General features: G+C 42.4%; 1 protein-coding gene across 6 annotated transcripts in view; it reads right to left on the bottom strand.

Annotated features, from left to right (window-relative positions):
* gucy1b1 (guanylate cyclase 1 soluble subunit beta 1) overlaps positions 1–19,704 on the bottom strand; it is a 265,032-nt gene that overhangs the window by 83,519 nt on the left and 161,809 nt on the right. For all 6 annotated transcript variants that reach the window (XM_072584282.1, XM_072584283.1, XM_072584284.1 and 3 more), the window contains one exon: positions 11,807–12,037. In XM_072584282.1, the coding sequence (XP_072440383.1) occupies positions 11,807–12,037 (231 nt within the window). The remainder of the gene's footprint in view (positions 1–11,806; positions 12,038–19,704) is intronic.

Consider the following 19,704-nt stretch of genomic DNA (forward strand, 5'->3'; position numbering starts at 1 on the left):
AATTGGAATTAGCAGAGATGCTGTTGGATCAAATTGTTGACACAAACCAGGAGCAGACAGATGACAAAGTAGATATTTTTAACTCAGATAACTGACTTACAGCAAAAAGATGAAAATTTAAAGCAATTATATCAAAAGCCATGCATAGAAAAAAAATCTGCATGCATCCCTGAATGTAATTATCTTAAATGACGCCTTAATGAGGAAATGGAGACTATCATATTCAGGGAGATGAGAAATGGGCAGAAGTTCACAAAGTCGTTTTGCCAGTGGGTTCTGGGACAGAGGTATTGCGAGTGGCACGTGAAGTACCAGTAGGGGGTCATTTAGGTTGAGAAAAACTCAAGCTAAAATACAGAAACATTTTCACTGGTCTGGACTGCACAAGGATGTAGTTGAATTCTGCCAGACACATCATACATTTCAGGTAATTGGATAACCACAGGCATAAATAAAACCAGACCTTTAATACGGTTCTGTTCGCCGAGCTGGGAATTTGTCTTGCAAACGTTTTGTTCCCTGTCCAGGTGACATCCTCAGTGCTTGGGAGCCTCCTGTGAAGCGCTTCTGTGCTGTTTCCTCCGGCATTTATAGAGGCCTGTCTCTGCCGCTTCCGGTTGTCAGTTCGAGCTGTCCGCTGTAGTGGCTGGTATATTGGGTTCAGGTCGATGTGTTTGTTGATAGAGTCTGTGGATGAGTGCCATGCCTCTAGGAATTTCCTGGCTGTTCTCTGTTTGGCTTGCCCTATAATGGTAGTGTTGTCCCAGTCAAATTCATGTTGCTTGTCGTCTGTGTGTGTGGCTAAGGATAGCTGGTCGTGTCGTTTCGTGGCTAGTTGGTGTTCGTGTATACGGATCGTTAACTGTCTTCCTGTTTGTCCGATGTAGTGCTTTGTGCAGTCCTTGCATGGGATTTTGTACACTACATTAGTTTTGCTCATGGCACTCATCCACAGACTCTATCAACAAACACATCGACCTGGACCCAATATACCGGCCACTACAGCGGACAGCTCGAACTGACAACCGGAAGCGGCAGAGACAGGCCAGTATAAATGCTGGAGGAAACAGCACAGAAGCGCTTCACAGGAGGCTCCCAAGCACTGAGGATGTCACCTGGACAGGGGACGAAACGTTTGCAAGACAAATTCCCAGCTCGGCGAACAGAACCACAAAAACGAGCACCCGAGCTACAAATCTTCTCCCAAACTTTAAAGACCTTTAATACCTATTCCTGCATTTAGGAACCTTTTACAAGAGTTTTAATTGATTGCATAGATTAGATTAGATTCCTGACAGTGTGGAAACAGGCCCTTCGGCCCAACAAGTCCACACCGAACCTCTGAAGAATAACCTGCCCAGACCTATTTCTCTCTGACAAATGTACCTAACACTATGGGCAATTTAGCATGTCCAATTCAACTGGCCTGCACATCTTTGGAATGTGGGAGGAAGCTGGAGCAAACCCACGCAGACAGAGTGAGAATGTGCAAACTCCATACAGACAGTCGCCCGAGGTTGGAATTGAACCTGGGACCCTGGTGCTGTGAGGCAGCAGTGCTAGCCACTGAGCCGCCAATAGGACCATTACCACAAACAAAAAGTGGGAATCAGTATTTGTTAACAACAATGGATGGGTCCACAAGATTTCTAGATGCTGTTCCATTACACAATACCGCAGCTAAAAGGATTGTAGAGGAGTTAATAAATTTTTCATGACATATGGACTACCCACAAATATACAATCAGATAAAGGGCCAAACTTCATATCAAAATTATTCAAGGACGTTATGGACAAAGTAAGAATAAAACAACTCAAATCTACTGCCGACCATCCAGACTCGCAAGGAACACTGGAAAGGTGGTACCAGACATTAAAAACCACGTTGAGGTCATATTGTCAAGACTATCCAGATGATTGGGATAAAGGAATTCCATTTGTACATTTTGCGATCAGAGATGCACCAAATCAATTGACCAAATTCAGTCCGTTTGATTTAGTTTTTGGGTTTGAGGTAAGAGGACTGCTAAAATTGATGAAGGAGAAATTGGTAAATCAGAACTCAGAGACTACATATGAGGATTGTCTGTCAAATTTTCGGGAATTATTAAATAGAGCTGGGAAGTTGGCTAGACAGCATTTAAAAGTATCACAGCAAACAATGAAACAGGAAGCAGACAAGAAATCAAAATCTCACAATTTTGCTATCGGGGATAAAATATTAACGTTACTTAAAGGTTTAAATTAACGTTTAAAAGCAAGGTTTAATGGACCTTATCAAAGTGAAAGGAAATTAAGTGAAGTGAACTACTTGATAAGGACTCCAGACAGATAGAAAATTCACAGCTTGTGTCACGTGAATATGCTCAAAACGTATTCTGACAGGGAAGGAAAACCAAAGGAGATTGTGTTTTTGGTTACAACAAAGATGGAAGAATCAAGTTCAGAGGATTCTGAATTGGACTTGCCTCAAATTAAATTGGATAATGAGGAAGTTATCAAATAAAGTAGGAATGAGGAACAAATCTTCCAGAGGAAACTCGAAATGATCTGAAAGAGTTATTACTACAATATGGGGAGATACATGGAAATAGACGGGGAAGTACTAACCTAATTATGCACGATGTAGCTTTAGGAGATGCTGTTCTGATTAAGCAACATCCTTAGAGGCATAACCCTCTAAAGTTGGCCCAGGTTCAAAAGGAGATCAAACACATGGTTCAAGATGACATAATCGAAGTGAGTTACAGTGACCGGAGCTCACCCATAGTAACGGTGCCAAAAACAGATGGTACCCAACAGTTGTGTGTGGACTAGCACAAAGTCAATGCAGTTGCAAAAACTGATACATATCTAAATCAGTGTTCAGAAGACTGCGTTGAAAATGTGGGACAAGCAACTTATATTTCTAAGTTGGACTTCCTCAGAGGATAGGAGAAAGTGAGGACTGCAGGTGCTGGAGATCAGAGCTGAAAATGTGTTGCTGGAAAAGCGCAGCAGGTCAGGCAGCATCCAAGGAACAGGAGAATCGACGTTTCGGGTATAAGCCCTTCTTCAGGAAGGAACATCGATTCTCCTGTTCCTTGGATACTGCCTGACCTGCTGCGCTTTTCCAGCAACACATTTTCAGCTCTTCCTCAGAGGATACCTTTGTCCAAAGGTGCAAAGACAATTTTAGCTTTCGTAACACCAAATGGACGATATCAGTTTAAAGTCATGCCGTTTGGTATGAAAAATGAGCCAGCCACATTTCAGGGACTAACCATTGTGTCACAAATGTAGATGACCTGCTGATTTTTAATCACATGTGGAAGGAACGTTTGCAACATTTATCTGACCTGTTCGATTGACAAGGCTTGGTGATAAACTTGGCTAGAAGTGAATCTGCCAAAGCCAAAATCATCTTCCTGGGCAATGTTTTTGGACATGGATAAATGGCCCCAATGGAATGCAAAAACAAAGGTAATTGGGGAATGTCCTTTACCATCTACAAAAAGAGCACTGCTCCTCGGATGGAGTCGGGATTTTATCAAAACTTCATACCAAAGTTTAGCAGGTGGCTTCTCTAATTACTGAATTGCTAATGAAAGGCAAAGAGTTTCAGTGGACAGCAGATGGTCAGAAGACATTTGACAGTGAAAGCTGTGTTAACAACTGCCCCAGTGTTAGCCACACCTAATTATGCAAAGCCATTTAAAGTGGCTATCGATACAAGTGATGTGGGTGTCAGTGCTGTGCTCCTGAAGGAAGATGACAAGATAGAAAGATTTATTGTGTATTTCTCCAGGAAACTAAACATTCACCAGCAGAAATATTTGAAAGTTCAGAAGGAACTCTGAGTTTAGTGTTGGCATTACAACATTTCAATGTTAATGTTACCAGTAACATATCTGAGACAATCGTATACACTGACTATAACCCATTGAAGTTTGTAGAAAAATTTATGGTCAAAAGTGCCAGACTGTTTAGATGGAGCTTATTGCTACAGCCATTCAATTTGAAAGTTGTGCATGTGGCAGGATGAGAAAACATGATTGCTGATACATTGTTGAGACTTAGAACATAGATTATGGAATGTTACAGCACAGTACAGGTCCTTCGACCCTTAATGTTGCACCAACCTGTGAAATTGATCTGAAGCCTATCTAATCTACACCATTCCATTATTATCCCGATGTATGCCCAATACCCACTTGAATGAGAAATGGAGACATTCAGTGGCAGGAGTAAGATAGACTGAAACAAAATTAGCAGTGCATGTTTGCATGATTAATGTCAATGTAGTGTATACAGGTGTTGTAGAGTACTAACAGTTTAAGATTAGGGGATTTTAAAGTGAAGCTGTCTTGGATATTGATGTGTTTTTGGGGGGGGGGAGCCATACTGCTCTTTTAACAAGGTCGTGCTGTCCTTATTTTCTTTTTCAGGAAGTCATAAAAACACAGATTCCCTAAAGTCTGGACTTGAATGGGTTTGAGGGCCAAATTAATTATAGCTAACAGATACTGCCTCAGGTAAAAGTTTTCAAGTTTAAAAAAACACTTGTATGATGAAAGAGCGCTCTCAGTTCAGCTTTTCTTTGGTTTTGGGTTTGATTTAGTTTTCGGCAGCCTGGCTATTCACTGAAAGCAGGTAGTCAGTTGTGAAGCTGCTGGATCCAAAGAAGCAGCTCCATGCTGATCCCCCTCTCTCTGACATCTCTCCTGTAAGACCCTGTGTTTGATTTTACCTTTTGTGCCAAGGGGTGTTGATGGGGATTGTTGTAAATATTTGGAACATCATCACTAAGTTGGTCTTATTTGTTGGGTTTGCAGGTAGGTTACATTATTCTGTATTCTGCTTTCTTCTGTATGTGTTTCCTCCGGTAATCTTGTAAATAAATTCTATTTTGTTTAAAACTAAGTGGTTTTACCAGCTGCATTCCTCCTGGAATATCTGTGTTTCACCTGCTTAAAACAACGAGCAAAGTTAGGGTCTGGGCTACTTTCTTGAAATGTTTTGAGGGGGTCTGGTATGGTCCATAACATGAGCTTCTCAGAAGTGGTGGAAGATATTGGGGATGTGACAAACCAATAGGAGATGAAATTGGTTGGCAGAGGAAAGGCCATTGTTGCTACTGGATGGTAAGTTTCATATGGATCCTCTTGCAATAATGAACTCTGACCAGGACAGCAATGGCAGCACAATAAATAGTGTTCATCACATCTGCTGCATGGATATGTTGTACGTTTCTTTTCAAGGTATATCTACTTTTACTCTGGGTTCTGACTTATTGCTGAGTTGCACTTACCTGTATTCTTCTTTCAATAAATCATTCAGTGGCCCAGAAACAATTAACCCTAAAGATTTGCCACTAACATCAGCAGATGAGTAGACTTTAGAAGATGCATAATCCCACCCTTGTTCTACATTCAGCATTAACGTAAATTCTGCCACCTTGATGGGAATGCATGCATCAGCTGAGTGATTGTACCTACTGGTTTTCAGTGCTGGATACTCACTAGGCTAGATGTTAGCTGTGGCGACAGTCTGCTGCTCTGACACTTGGAGAAGTTTGGGAATCAATTATGTTGAGCCCCAACAGAAATGAGCCAGATGAAAAACCTCTGGGGTACATGCTGGATGTCAAATGGGAGGTGCCAGGAGATCTACAGAAATTCCACAAAAACCAGGAGTGTGGAGAGTCCAAACAGGCAACAAACACTAATATCGTCCTCTCTTCTGAAGTTGTCACTTCCTCCATCAAGAGACTGGCACATCTCATTAACAGCAAGACAAACTCTTAACTTCAAACAACCGAAGGATGCTCTCTTGTTAATATATATCCCATGTTCAGTCATACAATCGTACAATATGAGTGCAGAATTAGGCTATTGAGCTCACAGAATCTACTCCACCATTCAATCCTGATATATACAGGCTGATAGGTTTTTCAGTATCGAGACAGCAGGTCAGACAGCACTCGAGGAGCAGGAGAACTGACGTTTTGGACATAAGCCCTTCATCAAGAATTCCTGATGCTGACTGACCTGCTGCGCTTTGCCAGCACCACACTCTTGACTCTGACCTCCAGCACCTGCAGTCTTCACTTTCTCCTCCTGATATGTTTTTCAACCCCATTCTCCTGCTTTATCCCCATAAAACTTTGATCTCCTTTGATCAAGAATCCATCAATCTCAGCCTTAAATACACTCAATGATTTGGCCTCCATAACTTTCTTTGATAGCAAGTTCCACAGATTCACTACCCTCTGACTGAATAAATTCCTACTTATCTCGGTTCTTAGGATTGTCCCTTCACTCTGAGGCCGTGCCCTCGGATCCAAGTATCTCCTACTTGTAGGAATATCTTCTCAGTGTCCGCTTTATCCAGGCCTCTCTGTATTCTTTAAATTCAATGAGATCTCTCCTCATCCTTCTAAACTATAGAGCCAGAATCCTCAACGAAGGGCATATTCTTTTAAATCTTCTATAGACCCCCTCAAAGCCCAACATATCCTTCTTTAGATATGTAGCCCAAAAATGCTTATAGTATTCCAAATATGGTTTAACCAAAACCATATACATCCTCAGCAGTATACCTCTGCTCTTATATTCAAGCTCTCTTGAAATTAACATGAACATCGTATTGTCTTCCTAACTGCCAACTGAAACTGCACATTAACTCGATGAAAATCTGAACTAGGATTCCTCAGTCTCTTTGTACTTCAGATTGTCAAAGCCTTTTCCCATTTAGAAAGTAGTCTATGCCTTTATTCATTCCAGTAAAATGAATGACACTTTCATTTTACCTGACACTTTCTCAAAATATATTCCACCTGTCACTCTTTTGCCCATTCTCCCAGCCTGTCCATGTCCTTTTGAAATTTTTCTGCCTCCTCAACACTATCTGCCCCTCCAACTGTCTTTGTGTTGCAATACTCCTTTTCTGTGAAAGGCATTCATTTATTTCTGTATAGGTGCTGTGCCTCTCCACAGACTGTTGACTGGGAAGATCTTAGTCATCATTCTCTGGTTGCTTGAAGTCAAGAGGGCCAAGCATTGAGTGACTTCAGCACATCTCCCGAGGCTCAGATATCAATGGCAAACGGGTGCAGGAGATGCCATCAACAATGGGAGTCCGGAGACATACTCCTCAATGTAAATTGCCAGCATGATGTCTCATTTATCTACCATGCTACCATACGTTTTATGATTGTCACACATTTCTGCAGCAACCATTGCCATCTGCACTGGATGTCCTTACACCCCAAGGACTGCAAGATAACAGTCTACAACCACATCTTCCAGAGGAATTAGGGACAGGATAATGATAAAAATTGCATGGTCAGTGACAAATATGTCCCAGAAACAAATAAAAATGAAATGCATGGACAGGAGATGATTTGACATCAAGACTTGTTATGGACCAGGCCAGTGCCGGACCACCACACCTCTCCCACCCCCTCCCCCACCCACCCTGGCCCGGACCCAACCCCCACCCCGGGATGCTATCTTTGCTAGTTGTTTTAAGTGGGTGTAAGTGGACATTCCAGGAGTGACGCAGCTGGCCCAACCACTTAGTTTTAAACAAACCAAAATTTGTTTGCAATATTACCAAATGAAACACAAACATAAGAGAAAAGAATATAGAATAACAACCTATCTGACAAGCCAACAGGTTACGCCAACTTAATGATGCAGTTCCAAATTCCTGCAACAATCCCCATGAACACCTTTTGCGCAAAAAGGGAAAATCAAGCACAGGGTCTCACAGAGAGAGAGAGAGAGATGGCAGAGGGATTCAGCATGGAACACCTTTTTCCATGTAGCTATTTCTTGGACCAGTAGCCTCACACTGATTGACTGTTTACATTGAACAGCCAGAGTAAAATCAAACCAAACCGGCACAGTGGCTCAGTGGTTAGCACTGCTACCTCACAGCACCAGGGACCCAGGTTCGATTCCTGCCTCTGACGGCTGTCTCTGTGGTGTTTGCACATGGTCCCCGTGTCTGCGTGGGTTTCCTCCGGGTGTCCCGGTTTCCTCCTACAGGCCAAAGATGTTCAGGTCAGGTGAATTGGCCGTGTTAAATTGCCCATAGTGTTAGGTGCATTAGTCAGGACGGGACTGGGTCTGGGTGGGTTACTCTTCAGAGGGTCGGTATGGACTTGTTGGGCTGAAGGGCCTGTTTCCACACTGTAGGGAATCTAATCTAAAACCAAAGAAAAGCTGAGCTGGAAGAACTGGCCACTCCCCTATCATTGTACAAGTTTTTTTTAAAGTTAAAGCCTTTTGTCTGAGACAGTATCTGTTGGTTATATTCAAACTGGGCCTAAAACCCTTCAAACTTAGACGTTTCAGGATCGCAACTTTTATGACCTCTCTGAAGAAAAGCCAAAGACAGCATAACCTTGTTAAAGGAGCAGCATCATCACATAATGGCTACAATTCCATGACAGGTCTAAAATGAAAATCAAAAGTCCAAATACAGGTTTATAGATATGAAACATTTGGATATATTAATTAATTGCTTTGTCGGCATGGAAAGATAGCAGATGGCATATTCATCCTTTGGCTGAGAGAAGCTGTACATCCTTAGCGGAAATGCCCAATGATAAGAACCTCCATGTCTACATACACCCACTCTCTGCTGACCACTGTTTGGCTCATCGCTTTTTAAAAATTTGTTCACTGGATGCACGCATCACTCGCTGATCCGATACTTACTGCCCATCCCTAATGGCTGCTTAAACTGACTGGATTGCTGAGATCATTTCAGAGGGCAGTTAAGAGCTAAGCACACTACAGAGTCACGTGTGGGTCAGACCAGGTAAGGATAGCAGACTTCATACCCGAAAGAACAGTAGTGAAGTTTTTACAACAGATGAGTTTTTACAACAATCAACAGTTGTTACAGAGTTGTTATTAGTTGCTTTTCATGTCAGATTTACATTGAATCACATTTCATCATGGTGGTCATAGAATCATCCAGAAAACAGGAGGTCATTTAGCCTATCAAGTCTGTATTGGAAAAGCTGCACTAAGTCCTCACTAGCCCTGCCATCCAACACTAGGCTCATGGCCTTGAATGTTATGATACTTCAAGTTCTCAACCAAGTAACTTTGAAAGCTATGAGGTTACCCGCTTCAACTACCCACCCAGGCAGTGCATCCAGACCCCCACCATACTGTGGAGAAACAAAAGCCTCAAATCCCCTCTAAACCTCCTGCTTTTCACCTTAAAATTATGTGGCCTGATTAATTCATCCTATTTCTATTCATCTTGTCCTGGCTCCTCAATTATAAAATATCTCTATTTATCCCCCTTCAACCTTCTCTGCTCCAAACAAAACAACTTGAGCTTTTCCAGCCACTTTTCATAGCTAAAGTGTTCCATCCCAGGCAACATCTTGGTAAATCTCCTCCAGTGCAATATATCCTTCCTATAGTGTAGAGATCAGAACTGCACATAGTACACCAGCTGTGGCCCAACCAATGTCACGTGCACTCTCATATTCCTCATCAGAGTCATTATTAGACTCATCGTCTGAGAATGTCTGGTAACTTTCCATTCCCTCATCTGAAACTTCGCCCCTCTATATTGCCAAATTTGGTTTGGTACATACTAAATGTCAATGATCAAGAATACACAACCTGGTGCTTACTGCAAGATGCCAGCTGAGCAGTAATGGCAAAATTAATTTTGAACAAACCAAAGAACAAAAGAGAACAAAGTACAGCACAGGAGCACACACTTCCACCTTCCAAATCCATGCTGATCACGGTGCCTTAATTAAACTAAAAACAAAATTCTACCTTTATTCGATCCATATCCCTCTATTTCCACCCTATTCATGTAACCATCCAGATGCCTCTTTAATGTCACCATCGTACCTGCTTCCACCATCACTTCTGGCAGTGCGTTCCAGACTCCTACCACACTGTGAAAACAGTCCCTCGTACATCTTCCTTAAACTTTCCTCCCTCTCACCTTGAACCTGTGCCCCCTTGTAACTGAAACTTCAATCCTGGGAAAAAGTCCGACTATCTACTCTATCTATTCTCAATTTGTAGACCCATATTAGGTTTCCTCTCAGTCGCTGTCTATCCAGTAAAAGAAATCCTAGTTTTTTTAAAAATCTTTCCTCATAGCCAATACCCTCAAGACCAGGTAACATCCTGGTGAACCTTCTCTGCATTCTCTCCAAAGCGTCTATGTCTTTCTAGTAGTGTAGCGCCAAAAACTACGCACTATACTCCAAATGCAGTTTTATATAGCTGCGACACGGTTTACCAATTCTTGTACTCCATGCCCAAGCCGGTGAAGGCGAGCATGCCATCTGCCTTCTTAATCACCTTGGCCACTGTGTTGCTGCCACTTTCTAAGGGTTCCGCTATTTACAGTATAATTCACACCTAATTTTCATCCTTCAAAACGTATCACCTCACATTTGTCTTGATTAAACTCCACCTGCCATTTCTGTGCCCAAGTTGGCAATCTATCTGTAACCTGTTGTATCCTTTCACAATCATCAGCACTTTCAGCAACTCCACCAATCTTGTCTCATCTGCAAACTTACTAATCAGACCACCCAGATTTTCCTCCAGATCATTTATATACACTAGAAACAACAGAACACTTAAGAATGATCTCTGTAGAACACCTGTCTTCACTCTGAAAAACACCCTTTCACCACTATTCTCTGTCTTCTATGAGCAAGCCAGTTTTGTATCCATCCAGCCAGCCTACCCTGAATCCCATGTGAACTATGATTCTCTTTACTGTTGAACTGTTGAAGGCATGATTTGCTTATTCCCTCTACCCTCACAGTGTGGATACTTCATGGGCTCTTTAGCAGGTAGCCTGTGTCTCTCATTAGGTGAGAGTGAGGACTGCAAATGCTGGAGATCAAAGTCGAAAAGTGAGGTGATGGAAAAGCACAGTAGGTTAGGCAGCATCCGAGGAGCAGGAGAGTCAACGTTTTGAGCATAAGCTCTTCATCAGGAATGTTCCTGATGAAGGGCTTATGTTCGAAATGCTGACTCTCCTGTTCCTCGGATGCTGCCTGACCAGCTGTGGTTTTCCAGAACCACACTTTTTGACTGTGTCTCCCATTAACCTACTATAATGTTGAGTAGGAGAAACAAACAGTCATAGCACTTCTGCATGCCTCGAGATGCTCCCAGACACCTGGAGAACATGTAGGCAGTGTCCTCAAACAAACTGGATATTCAAAAACTGAAAAACCTAACACACTTTCAATCCATCAACAATGTCAATAGGAAAGAAAAATGACTATTAATTTCCTAAAAAGCAAATTGTTTCAAGAGATACTCCATTGGGATATCAGTCTCCCTTGAAATCCTTCAAGATCTCACAGAATTAAGAGCTTTAGGGTTTGTCATAATTCATTGGCAGGATTGCGATGCATCTTTTATAATATTTACAGTGAGATATTCTAAAAACATTTCCCATAGATATTATTTTATTTGCATTATAGCTGCATAGATCACATTTGTATTGTAAAATAAAGTGTCACAATTAATAGATGAAGCACAGTAACTTTGTCATGATAGCAGCACAACTTAACAAAATTGGCTAGTGAGGTTTGTGCATCTTCCTGATCCTCAATAAATTTGGTGAACAGAAGGTTAACATTACAACCCTGTTGAAATGGGAACTGTGTATGAGCCTCTCATCTGCATTCCAACAAAGATAGAGCGATAATCTGTTCTAGGATTGGTATCCTCATAAAACCCACCCATAAGACTTTTTGACAAGTTTTAGTCTGTGAATTTGCTGACAGTTCTTACAAAATACATACCTGTGGCAGCACCCGATATACAGCATTCCCACACTGTGTTATCATAAATTCTCTATCAAACATGATGTGGAAAGGAAATGCCTTGCAAAATGTATATGGGCTAATTCTGGATTCTTGGATACAATTCTCTTCAAACCTATCCAGATCTTCAGAGAAAGCCTCTTCTTCTGAGTTTTTCTGCTCAATCAAGAACTGAATATGATCACACTCTTCATTCTTCTCCTGGACCACCTAGAAGTTCAACAAGTGGGAAAAACAAAATTAGTTTTAACGTTGTTCACTTCCAACCACTATATTTGAGAACCTTCAGTCTGAGAAAGCTATCACTATTACTGTTCATTTTAAAATCTGACACTTAGCATCTACACTAACATTCGTTTTTGCTTTCTAGAAACAATAACGTAACCGCATAAAGTGACCCTTCAACTTATAGTAAAGAACATTTAGCCAAAATAAGTACCTATCAGTGTGCTGATGCAGATTGCAGCCTTGACTTCCAATTTACTGCATAAGTCTTGGAGATGCACATGGAAGGAAAAAAAAACACTTTGAAAGCTGGGTAAAGCTCAAAAACATGAAGGGTAGAAAATTATAGTGGGATTTATGTATAGGCCTCCAAACTTTAGTTTCAATGTTGGGAAATTAAATTGGAAATTAGAGTTGCAAGCAATAAAGGTTATGCGTAATTATAAACAACTTCAATCTACATATATCTTTGATAATAAAATCAGTAACAATTACATATAGAAGAAATTCCTGGACTGCTTACAGAATGTTCTCCACATCAACATGAGGAGGAATCAACTCAAGAACAGACCATCTTCAATTATAAATTGTGCGATAAGAAAAGATTAGTTGGCAATCGAGGAGTATGAGGCCTGTACAAGAGTGACAATAATATTGTCGAATTCTGAGAACTGGAGCAAAGCAGGCAAACACCTGAATGTAGCAGGGATGGTTATTGAACTGGGGTCTGACAGAGGCAGTCAGCAGGTTGCAGGGCTGGTCAGACCATGTGTAGAAGCCTCTGCGCTGAGCTACTGAAATGTAATGCTTATCAGTAATTTGTTGAACTCACTGTAATGGAGTCATAGATAAAGTCATAGAAATGTACAGCATGGAAACATACCTTCGGTCCAACTCGTCCATGCCAACCAGATATGCTAATTAGGTCTAGTCCCATTTGCCAGCATTTGGCCTATATCTCTCCAAACCCTTTCTGTTCATAGATCCATCTAGATGCCTTTTTTAATGTTGTAATTATGTTGTGCTTCTGTTCACCGAGCTGGGAATTTGTCTTGCAAACGTTTCGTCCCCTGTCTAGGTGACATCCTCAGTGCTTGGGAGCCTCCTGTGAAGCGCTTCTGTGCTGTTTCCTCCGGCATTTGTAGTGGCCTGTCTCTGCCACTTCCGGTTGTCAGTTCGAGCTGTCCGCTGTAGTGGCTGGTATATTGGGTCCAGATCGATGTGTTTGTTGATAGAGTTTGTGGATGAGTGCCATGCCTCTAGGAATTCCCTGGCTGTTCTCTGTTTGGCTTGCCCTATAATAGTAGTGTTGTCCCAGTCGAATTCATGTTGCTTGTCGTCTGTGTGTGTGGCTACTAAGGATAGCTGGTCGGGTCGTTTCGTGGCTAGTTGGTGTTCGTGTATACGGATCGTTAACTGTCTTCCTGTTTGTCCGATGTAGTGTTTTGTGCAGTCCTTGCATGGGATTTTGTACACTACATTGGTTTTGCTCATGCTGGGTATTGGGTCCTTCGTTCTGGTGAGTTGTCTGAGCGTGGCTGTTAGTTTGTGTGCTGTTATGAGTCCTAGTGGTCGCAGTAGTCTGGCTGTCAGTTCATAAATGCTCCTGATGTATGGTAGTGTGGCTAGTCCTTTGGGTTGCGGCATGTCCTCGTTCCGTTGTCTCTCCCTTGGGCATCTGTTGATGAAATTGCGAGGGTATCCGTTTTTGGCGAATACCTTGTATAGGTGTTCCTCTTCCTCTTTTTGTAGTTCTGGTGTGCTGCAGTGTGTTGTGGCCCTTTTGAATAGTGTCCTGATGCAACTTCGTTTGTGTGTGTTGGGGTGGTTGCTTTCATAGTTTAGGACTTGGTCTGTGTGTGTGGCTTTCCTGTAAACCTTTGTGGTGAATTCTCCGTTCGGTGTTCTCTGTACCATCACATCTAGGAATGGGAGCTGGTTGTCCTTTTCTTCCTCTCTAGTGAATCGGATTCCTGTGAGTGTGGCGTTGATGATCTGGTATGTGTTCTCTATTTCTGTGTTTTTAATTATTACAAAGGTGTCATCCACATATCTGACCCAGAGTTTGGGTTGAATTTGTGGTAAGACTGTTTGTTCTAACCTTTGCGTTACTGCTTCTGCTATGAGTCCAGAGATCGGTGAGCCCATGGGTGTTCCGTTGGTTTGTTTGTATATTTGGTTGTTGAGTGTGAAGTGTGTTGTGAGGCACAAGTCCAGTAGTTTAAGTATGCCGTCTTTGTTGATAGGTTCAACGTGCTGTTGTCTGTTATGTCTGTCCAGCAGGTTGGCTATTGTTTCTTTGGCTAGGGTTTTGTCGATGGAGGTGAACAGTGCCATTACATCGAATGAGACCATAGTTTCTTCCTTGTCTAGGTGTATATTTCAGATGATGTCCAAGAATTCCTGTGTCGATTGTATAGATTGTCTGGATCCGCTGATTAGGTGTTTCAGTTTCTGCTGTAGTTCTTTGGCCAGTTTGTGTGATGGTGTCCCTGGTAGTGATACTATGGGTCTGAGTGGGATGTCTGGTTTGTGCGCTTTGGGTAGTCCATAGAATCTGGGGGCGTTGTTGCTTTCAGGTTTCATTCTTTGTAGGTCAGACCTGGTTATCTGTCCGCTTTTTTGTAGATTCTTCAGTGTGTTGTTTATCCTATTGGTGAGCTGTGGGGTGGGGTCAAACGCCCTCTTTTAGTAGGTGTTGGTATCTGCAAGTAGTTGTTGTGCTTTTTGCATGTACTCTGCTTTGTCCAGGATGACCGTCATTTTGCCTTTGTCTGCTGGTAGTATGATTATGTTCTTATCGTTTCTTAGTGATTTTAGTGCTTCCCTCTCCTTGGTGTTGAGGTTATGTGTTTGTCTTTTTCTTGTTATCAGCGGTACGATACTTTGTCTCACAGTTTGTTGTGTCTCTTCTGTAAATCCATTGTTCCTGAGTGTGCATTCTAGTGCTGTTAGGAAGTCTGCTGTCTTGGCGTCCCTGTGGTTGTAGTTGAGTCCCTTGGCCAGTATTGTTCTTTCCGTGTCTGTGAGCTGTCTGTGGGAGAGGTTTTTAACCCAGGTATGTGTTGTGGTGTCCTCTTCTTTGTGTGTTAGATTGGCCATTTTTTCTTTTAGTGCCGTTTTTTTGCGGTGTGTGGTCCTGTTCTGTCCTATGGTGTCGGCCTGTTCTATGGTCCAGGTCCATTCCTGATTGATGGTTTTTGAAATTAACGATTTTAGGCGCACAATTTCTTGTCTGTATTTGTGTACTCTGTTGTGAGGGTCTGTAACCATCACCTGGATCATCCTGAATCCGTTCTGTCTGGCTGTGTCCCTGGCTTGTTGATTGTTGACTGTGGTCTGTATCTACTTTGGACTACCCAAAGTGCACAAACCAGACATCCCACTCAGACCCATAGTATCACTACCAGGGACACCATCACACAAACTGGCCACACACACAGACCAAGTCCTAAACTATGAAAGCAACCACCCCAACACACACAAACGAAGTTGCATCAGGACACTATTCAAAAGGGCCACAACACACTGCAGCACACCAGAACTACAAAAAGAGGAAGAGGAACACCTATACAAGGTATTCGCCAAAAACGGATACCCTCGCAATTTCATCAACAGATGCCTAAGGGAGAGACAACGGAACGAGGACATGCCGCAACCCAAAGGACTAGCCACACTACAATACATCAGGAGCATTTCTGAACTGACAGCCAGACTACTGCGACCACTAGGACTCATAACAGCTCAAAACCAACAGCCACGCTCAGACAACAACTCACCAGAACGAAGGACCCAATACCCAGCATGAGCAAAACCAATGTAGTGTACAAAATCCCCTGCAAGGACTGCACAAAACACTACATCGGACAAACAGGAAGACAGTTAACGATCCGTATACATGAACACCAACTAGCCATGAAACGACACGACCTGTTATCCTTAGTAGCCACACACACAGACGACAAGCAACATGAGTTCGACTGGGACAACACTACCATTATAGGGCAAGCCAAACAGAGAACAGCCAGGGAATTCCTAGAGGCATGGCACTCATCCACAGACTCTATCAACAAACACATCGACCTGGACCCAATATACCGGCCACTACAGCGGACAGCTCGAACTGACAACCGGAAGCGGCAGAGACAGGCCACTATAAATGCCGGAGGAAACAGCACAGAAGCGCTTCACAGGAGGCTCCCAAGCACTGAGGATGTCACCTAGACAGGGGACGAAACGTTTGCAAGACAAATTCCCAGCTCGGCGAACAGAAGCACAACAATGAGCACCCGAGCTACAAGTCTTCTCCCAAACGTTGTAATTATACCACTGTCCACCACTTCCTCTGGCAGCTCATTCCACACATACACCACCCTTTGCTTGAAAACGTTGCCCCTTAGGTCCCTTTAAAAATTTTTTCCTCCCACCCTAAACCTATTCGCTCTAGTTCCACACTCCCCCACCCCAGGGAAAAGACCTTGTCTATTTGCCCCGTCCATGCCCCTCAAGATTTTATAAACCTCTAAAGTCACCCCTCAGCCTCCGATGCTCCAGGGAAAACAGCCCCAGCCTATTCAGCCTCTCCTAATAGCTCATACCCTCAAAGCCTGGCAATATCCTTGTAAATCTTTTCTGAACCCTTTCAAGTTTTCCAACATCCTTCTTATAGCAGGGAGACCAGAAATGCATGCAATATTCCAAAAGTAGCTGAACCAATGTCCTGTACAGCCATAACACGACCTCTCAACCCTGTACTCAATACTCTGACCAATAAAGGAAAACATACCAAACACTTTCTTCACCATCCTATCTAGCTGCGACTCACTTTCAAGGAACTATAAACCTGCACTCCAAGGTCTCTTTACTCAGCAACGCTCCCCAGTACCTTATCATTCAGTGTTCAAGACATGCTCTCATTTGCTTTTCCAAAATGCAGCACCTCACATTTATCTAGATTAATGTAGGGTGGCATGGTGGCTCAGTGGTTAGTACTGCTGCCTCACAGTGCCAGGGACCCAGGTTCGATTCCCACCTCATGCAACTGTCTGTGTGGAGTTTGCACATTCTTCTTGTATCTGCATGGGTTTTCTCCAGGTACTCTGGTTTCCTCCCACAATCCAAAGATGTGCAGGTTAGGTGAATTGGCCATGCTAAATTGCCCGTAGTGTTAGATACATTAGTCATGGGTAAATATAGGGTAGGGGAATGGGTCTGGGTGGGCTACTCTTTGGAGGGTCGGTGTGGACTTGTTGGGCCAAAGGACCTGTTTCCATACTGTAGGGAATCTAATCTAATCTCCATCTGCTACTCCTCAGCCCACTGGCCTGATTAAGATCTCATTGTACTCGGAGGTAACTTTGGGGTGGCATGGTGTCTCAGTGGTTCACACTGCTACCTCACAGCGCCAGGCACCCAGGTTCCATCCTTGCCTTGGGCAATTGTAGGGAATGTAACCTAAAAAAAAAGTCTTCATTGTCCAATACATCTCCAATGTTGGCTTCATCTGCAAACTCATTAACCATATGCTTACTTCAAAATCATTTATATTTATCATAATGTTTATTCTTTTAACCCTTCCTGATTTCTATCTTTTACCATTAATCATTTAAGATAATGCAATTTATTTTCTTTTTTATTTCTCCTTTTGTATCCAAGATTTGTACCTACATACTTTGGACATAAAATGGCACCATTAGAGGAGACACTAAATATTTCATTGTACTCCTGTACTTGAGCACACATAATAATAAAGGACATTCTAGTCTGTTAAGATAGAGAGTGATGTAGTTGATTCTGAGACAATAATCTGAACCTAAATAGAGAACATTGAAATAGTAAAAGGCATAGCTGCCTGTGATAAATAAGTAGCCAAAAGGATGGGGAGGGGGGGGGTGCGCGGCGGTGTGGAAGGTTGTGGGGGAATAGAGTGAACAAAGTGATGGTAAACCAATTAAGTACATACTTTGGCTGTGTCTTCACAAAGGAAAACACATTATGTCTCAAACATGTTAGAGAACACAGGGTCTAGTGAAATTCGTCTGCAAAATTAAAGTGCATGGGATTGGACTAGTGTACTGACACAGATAGGGAACTAGCTGACAGGAAACAAATAGCAGGACTAAATGTTGTCCTCCCCCGCCCCCCCCCCCCCCTCCAAGTGGTAGCCAGTGACTAATGGGGTACCACAGAGATCATTACTTGGATCTCAGCTATTCAGATTATATATTAGTAATTTGTACGACATAATTAAATGTAATACCTACAAGCTTGCAGTCAACACAAACTTGGGTGGGAAGTTAAGCTATAAAGGAGGATACAGAGATGCTTCGGTATGTTTTGCACAAGTTAAATGAGTGGGCAAATGCATGCAAATTATAATGTGGATAAATAAGAGGTTATCACTTGCCTAGCACTTTAGTCTTAAAAATAAAAGATTATTATCTACATGACAATAAACTGGGAATCATAGAATCCCTACTGTGTGGAAGCAAGCCATTTGGGACATCTAGTCCACTCCACCCTCCTACCCCATCCCTATAACCCTTCATTCCCCATGGCTAATCCAGCTAGCTGGCACATCCCTGGACACTATGGGTAATTTAGCATGGCTAATCCACCTAACCTGCACATCTTTGACTGTGTGAGGAAACCCACACAGACAGGGAGAGAACATGTAAACACCACACAGTCACCCAGGACTGGACTTGAGCCAGGTCCCTGGCACTGGGACAGCAGTGCTAACCACAGACACATTGTGCCATCTATGGTGCTGTGACTGATTGATGGATGTAGAGTGTCGTGACGATACTCTGGCTTTAAGAGGTGTATTTTATCCTGTTTGTTTTTGAAGAGTGGTTTTAAAATAGAAATGAAAGGCTATTGATCAGAAACTAAAAATAAACAGCCTGAGGCCTTGAGAGATTTTTTTAAAAAGTTGGAACAACAGAAGCCATCTGAGTGGATGCAGTGAAGCTGCCTTAGAACCAGGATTTTTAGTTTTGGCTTTCCACAGTTGCTGCTCAGGTCTTGAAGAGGTGGAAGCCATTTTTTTCCTTTCTCAATTACAGCTGAAAGCTGGGGATTCTCTTCTTGCTACTGGAGTTGCATTTGAGACAATTTGTTTTTCTGAATTTGCCTTTGTCAAAAGATGGGTTTATGGGGTCTTATTGTGTTGGAACAGTTAACTAATAGTAGTTATTAATCTATTATTCTGTTCTGTTTTCTGAGAGATTGGAAATCTTCAATGTATTCTTTCTTTTGTTGTATTTTAACTGCAGCTTTGCTTTAAATCCAGTAGTCTGACCAATCATGTTGTATCTGAAACAATTGGTCAGGCATTTGCTTTTAAAAGAAGAAAAACATTAGCGTCTAAGCTATCTTCTTAAATGTATTTTGAGGGGGTCTGATCTGGTCCATAACGGTGTAGTTGAGGTGGGAAACCTCATAAGCTTTAAAAAAAATACTTAGATGAGCACTTGAAGTATTATCACATTGAATGCTCTGGTGAAGGAATGCGGGATTAGTGTAGGTAGTAGTATAGTTTTGATGGCACAGACTCAACGTGTCAAAGGGTCTCTTCTGTGCTGTAAGCTTCTACAATTTTATGATGTCAGTTTCTCACTCTCTTTTACTGAATTATAAAAGAAAGCCAA

Source organism: Chiloscyllium punctatum, chromosome 14 (genome assembly GCF_047496795.1).
Source record: "Chiloscyllium punctatum isolate Juve2018m chromosome 14, sChiPun1.3, whole genome shotgun sequence".
Classification (NCBI taxonomy): domain Eukaryota; kingdom Metazoa; phylum Chordata; class Chondrichthyes; order Orectolobiformes; family Hemiscylliidae; genus Chiloscyllium; species Chiloscyllium punctatum.